Source organism: Lactuca sativa, chromosome 3 (assembly GCF_002870075.4).
Source record: "Lactuca sativa cultivar Salinas chromosome 3, Lsat_Salinas_v11, whole genome shotgun sequence".
In the NCBI taxonomy this organism is placed as follows: Eukaryota; Viridiplantae; Streptophyta; class Magnoliopsida; order Asterales; family Asteraceae; genus Lactuca; species Lactuca sativa.
In genome coordinates, this window is record NC_056625.2 from 48043797 (window position 1) to 48054955 (window position 11159).

The window sequence follows — 11159 nt, forward strand, 5'->3', positions numbered from 1 at the left end:
TAGCCTACTGGAATTGTTGATAGTCCCTAGGTTGCTGATAACCCATATTTGTTTATATTGTTCTGTTGTGTATGATATTCAGGACTGTTGAGAGTCTCAATGTTGCTGATAACCCATAGTTGTTTATATTATTGTGATATGTGTGATATTCAGGACTGCTGATAGTCACAGGGTTGCTGATAACCCATATTTGATTATTATGTTGTGGTGTATGTGATATTTTGGGGAAATCACTAAGCTTTGTGTTTACAGTTGTTTATTAAATATTTTTCAGGTACTTATCGGATTACGAAGGCGGGACTATATGATTCTTCTAAGGGTCTTAATGGATAAAATATCCAACTTTATCCATTATCATATCCAATTTCTTCAAAACTCAAACCTAACTCACAAATGGTCAAACCTCTTGTATGGCTCAAAGGAAAAGCATGCACAACCATTTTATAGGTTATCTATGGCATTCTGTCTGGATGAATATCTTGATCAAATTTGATGTTATATGATCAAATTTGATCAGCTCTTTCATGGTGATTCAATCTCTTCTTAAGATGTCGATATTTATCGTTTGAAACTTGTATGGTCAAAGTGACTTTATATGATCAAAGTAGTTGTTCTATTATTAGATGTTTATAAAAAGTTGTTTGTAATGTCCGGTATGACTAAATATGATTATGACATGATGCATCCTTGTTAATTGTTATTTAGATCGTGGATAACATGTCATCAATTGTATCATACAATATATGGTTACGACAAAATGTGTAACAAAAAAGATTCCTTTATGAGTGCACAATCTTCGATCCCTATAAATAACATCATCATTAATGGATGTTTAACGAACCTTGATACACTCACACACTATACTAAATTTATGAACAATTTTCTTATGGAAATTTTTTTTATCGTTGTTTAGATCATTATCTTAGGAACATGAAATGTGTTCTTCAATTTTTATGAGATAATTTCACCATTATAATTTCTAAGTTTAGTTTAAGAAATATACTACACAAAACTTGTGTTTCTATTTTTAGACGATGTTTTTTAAATTGTTTGATTGTATTAGAGCAAAGTTTAATTCATTTTTTGTCAAAACAAATGGTATTAGATCATATATGTATTTATGTTCAAAAAATCCTACTCAACATGCTATTTTTCTTATTATAGACCAATATTGATATCATTTACTCTCTCATTTGATTAAATCATCGGTTGTTATAAATTTACATGTACATTGAACATACTATATATGTTGTTCACCGAACATATGCTACACCATCTGCATCCAAGATATGTGGTGCCCAATGCACATAATACAATTGGTGCTACAAGCATATCTATGTGGAGCTACAAAATGTTATGCATTATATAACAACTATTGTGCTTGAATTTATCTAAGGTTGTTGAGGTAAAATTCATATTGTTTGTTTCAACAATTTTCGAAACACGACTTTTAAAAACCTATTTGTAAAATCAATATCTTTGTATCCATATTTACACATTCTTACAACTTGGTGATAATAATAATAAATAAAACATATTACATGTTAATTGAAGCAATTAGAATGTTTGTGAATGTGTATACAATAATGTCTATGTCAAACATTCTATACAACATTTTACGGTTTTAGGCTAGTATACTTAATGTTAAATCTAATGCTTTCCTTTTGGAAATGAATTAGTTACACTCTTGGTCCTTTTAATTTCCAGGTAGACAAAATGATCTCTACACTAAATTGATATTTAATAGTAACCCATTTATTTTCCAAAAAAGGTCTATATATAAGACATAGTTACAGTAACGATCCCTACTTAAGAGAAAGTTACAATAATAGTACCAATGCAAGGTCTATATATAAGACATAGTTACAGTAACGGTTCCTACGTAAGAGAACAATAATAATACTGATGTAAGAGAATTTCAATTAGGCAGGATGGTCCTCAAAGTAAATAAATATGACAAAAATAATCTCTATTGAATAGTAAACTTGCATATATTGGATTAATAAACCGTAACGACACACGAATGAATCCCCACTAGTTAATACACATTCGCCATCATAACCAATCTAGCTAATATTTTCATAATTTTGAAGCGCAAAATGAATTCATATATATATATATATATATATATATATATATATATATATATATATATATATATATATATATATATATATATATATATATATATATATATATATATATATATATATATATATATATATATATATATATATATATGGCTAGGTTATAATGTGGATGGACAACTCTTGTACGGACGTGTGGATAATACTATTTTATTAGAATTCCTACGAGAATAGGTTGTTTGCTAATGTGAATACGTTCAACCTTATACAATTATCATCATTTTCATGCATTCTCATTAATTCTTATTCTTTTTTGTTCTCACACATCGTTTTTTACTCATTTTCATTCTTACAGAATACGACTCAATAAACATTTTAACAAAATGAGAATAATAAAAAAAAAAATTCTATAATAACCTTATAGATGATTTAATTAGTGAGAATGCGTGACAATGACAATAGTTATGTAAGATTGAACGTATTCATATTACCAAACAACATATTTTCTTTGTCATTCTCACAGAATAGGACTGTCCACACGTCCGCACAATAGATATTAATCCACATCTAACTCTCTCTCTCTCTCTCTCTCCATATATATATATATATATATATATATATATATATATATATATATATATATATATATATATATATATATGCTAGCCATTTACCCGCACAAAGCGGCGGGCGACAAATAGTTTGTTTCGACAATTAATTTCTTTTCGATGGAGAATGATTATTTTCAATTCAATCATTAGTTGGTTTTAGGAAACATGTCATATTAAAAATAAAGAAAATTCATGAAATGACCAAATTATAGGGTGTTGAGTATTTATTTGAATGAAAAAAGATCTGGTCAAAACCTTGGAAGAGAAGATTTATAGGAGTTTGTTGAAATTTTAATATTATTTTATTAGTGATTAGTTGTACAATTAACTTAATGATTTGGACGTCTTAAAAAATATTATTATGTTATTCAATTTATTTTTAGAAATAATAAGATGTGTTTTATAAGATAGTAAAGATATATATATATATATATATATATATATATATATATATATATATATATATATATATATATATATATATATATATATATATATATATATATATAATGACCAAATTCGAACATCTACGATGCTTAGAAGCTAAATAAAGGTATAACCTTTAAAAGTCGAATATTTCTTATGGGATATATATCAATCAAAACTCATACATTTGTTCGTTAATAATCATATAAAAACATAAGGTAGTGTTTGGTATGTTGTAATCGAAAAATAATGGAATGAAACCTTACCGTGTAAGGTAAAATTCTTGTTTGTTTGCCATAAAAAATGGAATGAAATGTTCCTTATGCAATGTGATTTTTCTTCGGGACTAATTTACATTATATATGATGGAGTGTTTTTTTTCATTCCTTACGGAATGATACATTACAATTATAAAATACTTTCCATTTTAGGTTTCATGATAATTAATTTTTTAATGGTTTATATAATTCTTTTTTAACTACTTAAAATAAATTGAACATATATTTTAAATGAAATGAAATGTGTTTATATTTAATTTGTTTAACCATATACCTTTTTATTTAAAGTTTGGTATATAAAATAATATATATATTTTTTGTTTATTAATCAATTTACATATATTCAGTTTACTATTTATACATACCAACATACATGTTTAATTCCGTTCTTTCGAACCAACTAACCGTGTCAAATGAATATAATTGATCCATGACATTACATATATGATACAATTATGTTATGATTCCATTTCATCCTACGAAACACGCCCTAACAAAAAACTGACTGTCATCTCTAACTTACATCAAATTTATCATTTTATCTTGCTAGAGATTATTACAAGTATTTAACTATTAGTAAAAACAATTATTGAACTAAACATCGAAACAAAAACTATATTTTTTAAAGCCAACACAAATTTGCCAGTAGTTAGGTGAACTCTCATTAAGATGAAAACCACAAGACAAGGTTTCCAAAAAGTATATGAAAACCCAAAGGTAAATCGCTTTTGATCCAACAACACCAAAAGAAGAATTAAGACACCATAAAAGAATATTTAAATTGTTGTGTCATTGTTGAATTCATTTACAAACAATTGCAACAAAGTCGGGTGGCTCAGTAAATACATCATAAATTCAATATAAAAGAATTTATTTTATCCGTGCTATCCCGATTATGTATATGGTACTTTTTTCGCATTACAAAATTACAAGTTTTGTCAAAACCTGCATCAAGTTCACAAAGTTTTCATGCACAAAGTCAGATTCTCTGCTAACAGTGTACTTTCATCATTTTATCGATTTAGCTGCTTAACTATATTTTACAGACTTGTTATTATATTAAATAATGCAAAGTGGAACAACTTAAAGACAAGGGAAAACAACAATATCCAAGGGGTTCAAATGCTAAGACCAATTTTGGAGTTTAACTCAAGCTACTTCCTTTTTAAGTAATTAGGGCTATATTATTTTCAGAGTTTTATTTTAAAGTTTAATCTTTTTCAGAAATCATCTTCTAACTAGATAACCTCTTTAGGATTTATATTAGAGAATCAGACCAATATAGCCATATTTATATAAGGCTTTTCACAAAATAACCAAAATATTTCCATTTTCTACAAAATAACCACCCAATTTCCCAATGGACCACTGCCAAATTGGGCCACATATCAAAACCAGGAAAAATGGTTTTTTTAAACAATAAAACGAAGTATAATGGTTTAAACACTATAAAATATAGTAAAGTGGCTAAATCGATTATATGAAGAAAGTGAAGTGTATTTGTGTATGTGTATGTGTATGTGTATGTTTCCCAAGATGTAACAACCAAACAAATTACATACCATGAATTCAACCAAGATACTTTAGCAAGACTCCATCATTTCCTAGCACGAATCCTTGTCTATCATTGATAAACCTACACCAGATACACAAGAGAAGAGGATGTTAAGGCATAACAAAATGTATATTTTAAAAAACATCAAGAATGGTCATGTGAAGGGTGTTATATTATAGAAAAAAACTCACTTTACTGAGTAAAGATTAGCAGCAATATTATCAGCTGCTTTATCACGACTCCATGACTTTCCACTGTTGGTGGTTTTCAAAAGAACTCCACTTCCTCCAGCAGCCCAAGCTTCTTCCTGTACATTATCATCCGGCTTTCAGAAATATTTGATACAATTATGACTTACTTAAATAAAATCGAATGATACCAAATCAAGCAACAAGGTTAATAATATTTACCTTTGATTTGTAACCAACATCAAGAATACCAAATCCACGACTCTGTACAGGAATTTCTTCAAACTCTTCTGTTATCTGGGGGGATAACAGTATAAAACTTCAGGTCGTTAGACCAAAATGGTTAAATGAAAGAAATAGCAATGTGATTTCATTCATTTGCATCATACTTTCATTTCTTCTTAATACAACATTATATTTCTTGCATTTAGCACCAAGCTAAATGTCAATGGAATGAAGAAAAAGCTTTTCTTACCCCTGTGCCTTTGCTGAGATAAAGACCACCACCACGTACAAGAAGCCAAAGACCACCATCTGCTCTCCAACCCATGTTTTGAATTCTTCTTGCAACTGCCCTATTATGGGGTTGCCAGTATGGCTACAATTTTTACAATTCTCCAAGGTTATTATCGTCAAAAAGCTAAATAGTTACTAAAAATATATCATCAAAAAAGAGTTTAACCTGTCCTGGTTCCCAAGTGAGGTAAAAGTTACCACGACTAGAAACAGCAACATAGTTTCCTTCAGGGGAACGATTCACTGTGTTGAAGGTGCCTGTATAGTAACTAGCCCCACTAATACCACTAGAAACTGTTCTGCAATTGAATTACACCATTTTAACTGTTAGTTTGCATAAAGTTACAAATCATGGTTAAATCAACATGATAATCATGTTAATAGAAAAGGGATATTGAATAGATCACCTGTTAAGAGTAGCCGAAACAGTTTCTTGCACTGCTGCTTTCCAGTTGTAACCTCTGTTTGATGTAACATATATTGCACCTTCATCGGTTACCATTTCTGCACTGTTTTCTTCAGTTGCCTTTATATATACCTGCAATTTTATAAAAATGTAGAGTTTTAGCTTCTTTTTAACCGAGTATCATGAAAAAAGTATTAAGGATATGATTATAAAGTGGATTAGGTTTAGGGATTACTATGTCCCCTGGGAGTTCAGCACTTAATGGTATGCGTTCCCAACTATCTCCAGAGTCTGATGTATGTAAAAGAATTGCAGGCTTTCCAACAATCCACCCTTCTTTTCCCTTGAAACTTATGGAATTAAACCTGTAATTAAAATCTTCATCTTCTGCTGAAGATATTGAGCGAGACACCCATGTGCTTCCACCATCTTTAGTCTCTAAAAGAGTTTGTCTTGTCCCCAACAGAAAACCTACCAAAAAACACCATTCAAATCAAATGATCATCAAAATTATGTCAAAAAATTCACACAAGGGACAAGAGCGACTAGGGAAGAATAATTTGATAGAGCAAACTGCTGATGATCTATGTTCGGTGATTTCATCTAAGTTGAACTGTTTGTATAATTACAGAAGTGACCAAACATGTGGTAAGATTCGAACTTAAAGGAAGAATGAAATACTATTACTATTCATCTTCCTCCAAGAAATATCAAATTATGAATATGAAAATCCAAACATATACATTTTTCTTTTGTGAAATCTCTTATGTTATCAGTTTGGAATGACTAAATGTCTGCCACGTCTAATAAATTTGAATTAAGATATCATTGAACAATGCTTAAGCAACTAGAGCCCCATTCGTCTTCTCCATTTCTCCATCTAGCAATTGATATTATGAACTCAATTACCATAAAATTCGACATTAAATCACAATGTGAACTGTGAAGATGGAAACTAGCTAAAAGTATGTGTGTGTGTGTGTGCGTGAGAGAGAGAGAGAGAGAGAGAGAGAGAGAGAGGGGAGGGAGGAGACCATGAGAAGGGTCTTCAGGGACAAAAGCGATGTCCAGAAGGACAACGCCAGGATCAATCGGAAGGTAAACTCTCTCCCATTCAGAAAGGTCATCAGCTTTGGCAACGGAGGTGGTATCCAGCCCAATCAATGGCGCAAGCGAAAGCGCAGCAGCGGCAGTGGCAGTGTCGGCAATGAAGTCCCGACGGTTCAGCGCAGAAGCTCTGATGGTAGTTAAACTCCGAGGAGGTTGTTGAAAGTTTCGAGAATGGCAAAAGGCACCAATAGGAGTAGGATGGCGATGATTGAACAAAGAATTGAGTAGAGACGAAGGCTTTATCGCTGTAATTGCATTTGAACAATCAGGTACCAGCTTCGCAGCCACCATTTTTGTCCGGCTTCAACTTTTCACTCCCTCTCTCTTCCTCTCGCTCCCCGGCCTCTTATCCAAAATCTGAAAACCACCTTCGCGGGAGCGTTTATTAGTGGATAGAATTACTTAATACCTAATCTATTGTTTAGAAATTCTTCTGAAGAACAGTACCAACAACGGGGATGTAGCTCAGATGGTAGAGCGCTCGCTTAGCATGCGAGAGGTACGGGGATCGATACCCCGCATCTCCATAAGAAGCATACAAAAATATATCTTTTTCGTACATGTATTATCAACTGTTTACATATCTAGTTAGACATCCACAGGAAATCAGTGCAAATGGGGATGTAGCTCAGATGGTAGAGCGCTCGCTTAGCATGCGAGAGGTACGGGGATCGATACCCCGCATCTCCATTATAATATTATTAAATGGTTACCTATTTGATCCAATTGTTGTTTTAAAAATAGTCAGGACGGAACACTCAAAATGGGGATGTAGCTCAGATGGTAGAGCGCTCGCTTAGCATGCGAGAGGTACGGGGATCGATACCCCGCATCTCCATAAGAAGCATACAAAAATATATCTTTTTCGTACATGTATTATCAACTGTTTACATATCTAGTTAGACATCCACAGGAAATCAGTGCAAATGGGGATGTAGCTCAGATGGTAGAGCGCTCGCTTAGCATGCGAGAGGTACGGGGATCGATACCCCGCATCTCCATTTTTATATATTATTAAATGGTTACCTATTTGATCCAATTGTTGTTTTAAAAATAGTCAGGACGGAACACTCAAAATGGGGATGTAGCTCAGATGGTAGAGCGCTCGCTTAGCATGCGAGAGGTACGGGGATCGATACCCCGCATCTCCATATATTATTTTCAAACTTACTTTTTAGATGCCAAATTTGATCTGTTACTTTTCGTTTAAATCCAACCTGAACATTTTTTTTGTAACTTATATCATCATCAATGCAATAAATATTTTGGCTTTTTTATAAATAAAAGAAAAGTTTAGATGTGACAAACATAGAACAAAGTGTTTTTTGTACTTGGTTTCTCAAGCTATGATAAGTAAGTGTTGCGTATTCATAAACAGGCAAGACATTTTTTTAGCCAAAATGAGATCGTTTCGATGATTCTTTTTCGAATATATATGATACATATACGTACTAATAGTCTAATATCATACATGTTTGATTAAATAAACAAAAATAAATCCCATGTCAACAACTCAACATGATTTTACCATGAAAAAAAAATACATAAATATATTGGGTCAAAACAGACATATCAAACAATTTCTTGCTTCTAAACCTCAAATTCAAATATACAATATAGAAAGCCCCTGATGCTCATTTGCCTCCTTTCCTACTTGTGCTATCTAAATGTGTATATTATCCCTGCCCAAAAATTACAATCATGGTATATAAAATATAAATCCTCTTATTTCCCTATCACCGATTCTTCCTATTTTCTCATAATGGAAGATTCGATCGGATTTCATTTAAATAGATCCAAAAATACTAATCACGAGCCGGCTTCTTCTTCCGACCACTGGTAGGCTTTGGCAATCCATCAAACAGCGGACTTGTTATGGCTGCTTGAAGATCCATCGTGAAGTTCAACATAGACATTGGCCAAAAAGACGATGAAGATGGGCTACTGTTACTATTACTATTACTGTTACTGATACTGTTGCTGTTATTAGCAGCTTCTGAAAGTTGAAAAGTTGGTGCACTTGAAGACTTCCTCACCCCACTAAACGCCTGAACCACAGGCACCATGTTTACATCAGAAGCACCTTCTGATATTTTTGGCCGCAGTCCCAACCCTTTCACATAGGCTGCTGATGATGTCATCATCATGTCCGGGGTGTGGTTGTTAAGGTCAACCTCTGACTTTCTTCTTCTCACCAACTTCTCAATGCTTTTATCAGAACCAGCTTCTTTCACATCCGTTTTAGATATCTTGGAAAACCCGTTATTTTCGCTTTTTGACTTTCTGTGAAGACCAAGGGGCGTTTGAGTCATTTCAAAACCTTCTTTCACGCTGTTGTGATTGTTTGGTGTAAGTCTGTAATAGTCACGTAAAGAATCGATGGATGATGACATATTTCGCGGGGGTGAAGATGAAGATGATAATTTGAGTGATTTGAGTGAATTAATTGAATCGGAATATCTACGATTGGGTGGCGTCATCTCTGAGCTACTTTGTCTGCAAGAATATCTCACCAAAATAAGCAATCTTTAATTCTCTATACAACACATTTATGGTTCTTCATAAATATTCGATAGGAAGTGAAAGTACAAATATACCCTTGAGTGTCGTGTCCGTTTGAGATTATGGGAGATGGTGGATGCCTCCCTGGTAACGGTATCTTAAGCGACTTGCGGGAAAACATTTGTAAATCGGTTGTTAGGCCATTCATCTTCTTGATGTCAGCCACCTAAGAAAGAAAGTGGCATTACAAATTTACAATACTACATTACATATAAAACCAATGAAAGTTGTGATGGAGATCTGAATGCAACAATTAACATAAAGATACAACTAAAGAAGACAATATAACAACTTTTGATGATAACAAGCATATGAATCTTCGTATTACAAGTTTGACATCAAAAACAGAAACAAAATGCGGCTATTTTCAGACATGAGGGGGTAGTATGAATGTGGGGGAATCATATTCTTATCAAAATCATCAAGTTATACAAATTCATTGAACAAACAATCAAACAAGAATGAAGCAGTAAAACGAAATGGAAATGGAAGACATTACTTTCTGCAATTCCTACAATGAATTAAGAAACTACCTCAACGCCATATTTGATTGCGACGCCAGCAAGTGTATCGTATTTAGAGACAGTGTGTTGAATACAACCAAAAGCGCCGTTACCGACACCCGACCCACCGTTACCGTCATCGCCACCAGATGAAGAATGTTGCATTTTTAAGAGAGGGGAAGTATCGGATGACGAATGTGGCGTCGATTCCACTACTAAACCCCGATCTACTTAACAATTATCACAACAATCACCATTTTTCGCCTCTTAATCTGCACATCCCCCAATCAACACCGCGAAAAACTCTACCAAAACCCTAAATCAGAAACCCCCCCACATTATTTGATCAATCACAACTATTAACCAATCGTGATGAATCAAAAACAAACTCGAAACGATTGATGAACTGGTCAATCACAGAGCAAAAAGAATCAGAATCTATACTCGATCTGATTGATCAATCGTCGATCCCCGGGTTTGCTGATAGCAAAATGCCAGCAAAAAAGAGAAAGAGAGGAGAATAAGGAATAAGGGGTTGTGAATGATGACGATGATAGTGTATGTAGCTGCTTTGGGTTTGAAGAAGGGAAATTATATGGAGATAGATGGTGTAAAAGGAAGCGAAAGGTACTTGAGGAAAAGCAGAATATACAATCTCCGATAAAACGTTACCAGTTTGGATCTGTGAATAGTAAATCTTGAATGAATTGATGCCCATTTATTACGGAGCCGACGTCGACGATAAGATACGATACGATATCAGTGCCCGGCGAGAACGAGAAAAGAAAAAAACTTTAACAAGTCCATGAAAGGTAAAACGTAAAAGTAAGAATCTAGAGTTTTAACTTTTTAACATTCAATCTTTGTACTAAATAATAGGTAATTTAGTCGTATAATAATCGCGGAAAGTGATTCAA

At 32.9% G+C, this 11159-nt stretch overlaps 2 protein-coding genes and 5 non-coding genes across 7 annotated transcripts; 5 read left to right on the forward strand and 2 right to left on the reverse strand.

Moving 5' to 3' along the window:
• Window positions 1–4156: 4156 nt before the first annotated feature.
• Window positions 4157–7544, reverse strand: LOC111884369 (photosystem II stability/assembly factor HCF136, chloroplastic). The gene is made up of 9 exons (XM_023880677.3): window positions 7102–7544; window positions 6303–6538; window positions 6069–6199; window positions 5828–5960; window positions 5621–5743; window positions 5368–5442; window positions 5149–5264; window positions 4965–5038; window positions 4157–4347 (listed from the first exon to the last, which is right to left on the reverse strand). Exons 1-8 carry the CDS (start codon window positions 7466–7468, stop codon window positions 4972–4974), a joined length of 1248 nt encoding a protein of 415 aa, XP_023736445.1. The 5' UTR covers window positions 7469–7544; the 3' UTR covers window positions 4157–4347; window positions 4965–4971.
• An 87-nt stretch (window positions 7545–7631) lies between these two features.
• Window positions 7632–7704, forward strand: TRNAA-AGC (transfer RNA alanine (anticodon AGC)). The gene has a single exon. It is a non-coding gene; the product is annotated as a tRNA-Ala (tRNA).
• A 90-nt stretch (window positions 7705–7794) lies between these two features.
• Window positions 7795–7867, forward strand: TRNAA-AGC (transfer RNA alanine (anticodon AGC)). Its single transcript has one exon. It is a non-coding gene; the product is annotated as a tRNA-Ala (tRNA).
• Window positions 7868–7942: 75 nt separating this feature from the next.
• TRNAA-AGC (transfer RNA alanine (anticodon AGC)) lies at window positions 7943–8015 on the forward strand. The gene has a single exon. It is a non-coding gene; the product is annotated as a tRNA-Ala (tRNA).
• A 90-nt stretch (window positions 8016–8105) lies between these two features.
• TRNAA-AGC (transfer RNA alanine (anticodon AGC)) lies at window positions 8106–8178 on the forward strand. Its single transcript has one exon. It is a non-coding gene; the product is annotated as a tRNA-Ala (tRNA).
• A 77-nt stretch (window positions 8179–8255) lies between these two features.
• Window positions 8256–8328, forward strand: TRNAA-AGC (transfer RNA alanine (anticodon AGC)). The gene has a single exon. It is a non-coding gene; the product is annotated as a tRNA-Ala (tRNA).
• Window positions 8329–8743: 415 nt separating this feature from the next.
• Window positions 8744–10934, reverse strand: LOC111884383 (uncharacterized). The gene is made up of 3 exons (XM_023880698.3): window positions 10273–10934; window positions 9775–9905; window positions 8744–9673 (listed from the first exon to the last, which is right to left on the reverse strand). Exons 1-3 carry the CDS (start codon window positions 10405–10407, stop codon window positions 8983–8985), a joined length of 957 nt encoding a protein of 318 aa, XP_023736466.1. The 5' UTR covers window positions 10408–10934; the 3' UTR covers window positions 8744–8982.
• Window positions 10935–11159: the final 225 nt, after the last annotated feature.

What these genes read in the sequence shown, in the direction of transcription:
- LOC111884369 (XM_023880677.3), bottom strand. Translation starts at nt 7,468, where the DNA reads ATGGTGGCTGCGAAGCTGGTACCTGATTGTTCAAATGCAATTACAGCG. An exon ending in GTTTCGGCTACTCTTAACAG is followed by an intron (nt 5,961 to 6,068) that starts GTGATCTATTCA and finishes ATTCAATTGCAG; the next exon opens with AACAGTTTCTAGTGGTATTA. An exon ending in ATGTTGGTTACAAATCAAAG is followed by an intron (nt 5,265 to 5,367) that starts GTAAATATTATT and finishes GATAATGTACAG; the next exon opens with GAAGAAGCTTGGGCTGCTGG.
- LOC111884383 (XM_023880698.3), bottom strand. Translation starts at nt 10,407, where the DNA reads ATGCAACATTCTTCATCTGGTGGCGATGACGGTAACGGTGGGTCGGGT. An exon ending in CAATCAAATATGGCGTTGAG is followed by an intron (nt 9,906 to 10,272) that starts GTAGTTTCTTAA and finishes TTTCTTTCTTAG; the next exon opens with GTGGCTGACATCAAGAAGAT. An exon ending in AACGGACACGACACTCAAGG is followed by an intron (nt 9,674 to 9,774) that starts GTATATTTGTAC and finishes ATATTCTTGCAG; the next exon opens with ACAAAGTAGCTCAGAGATGA.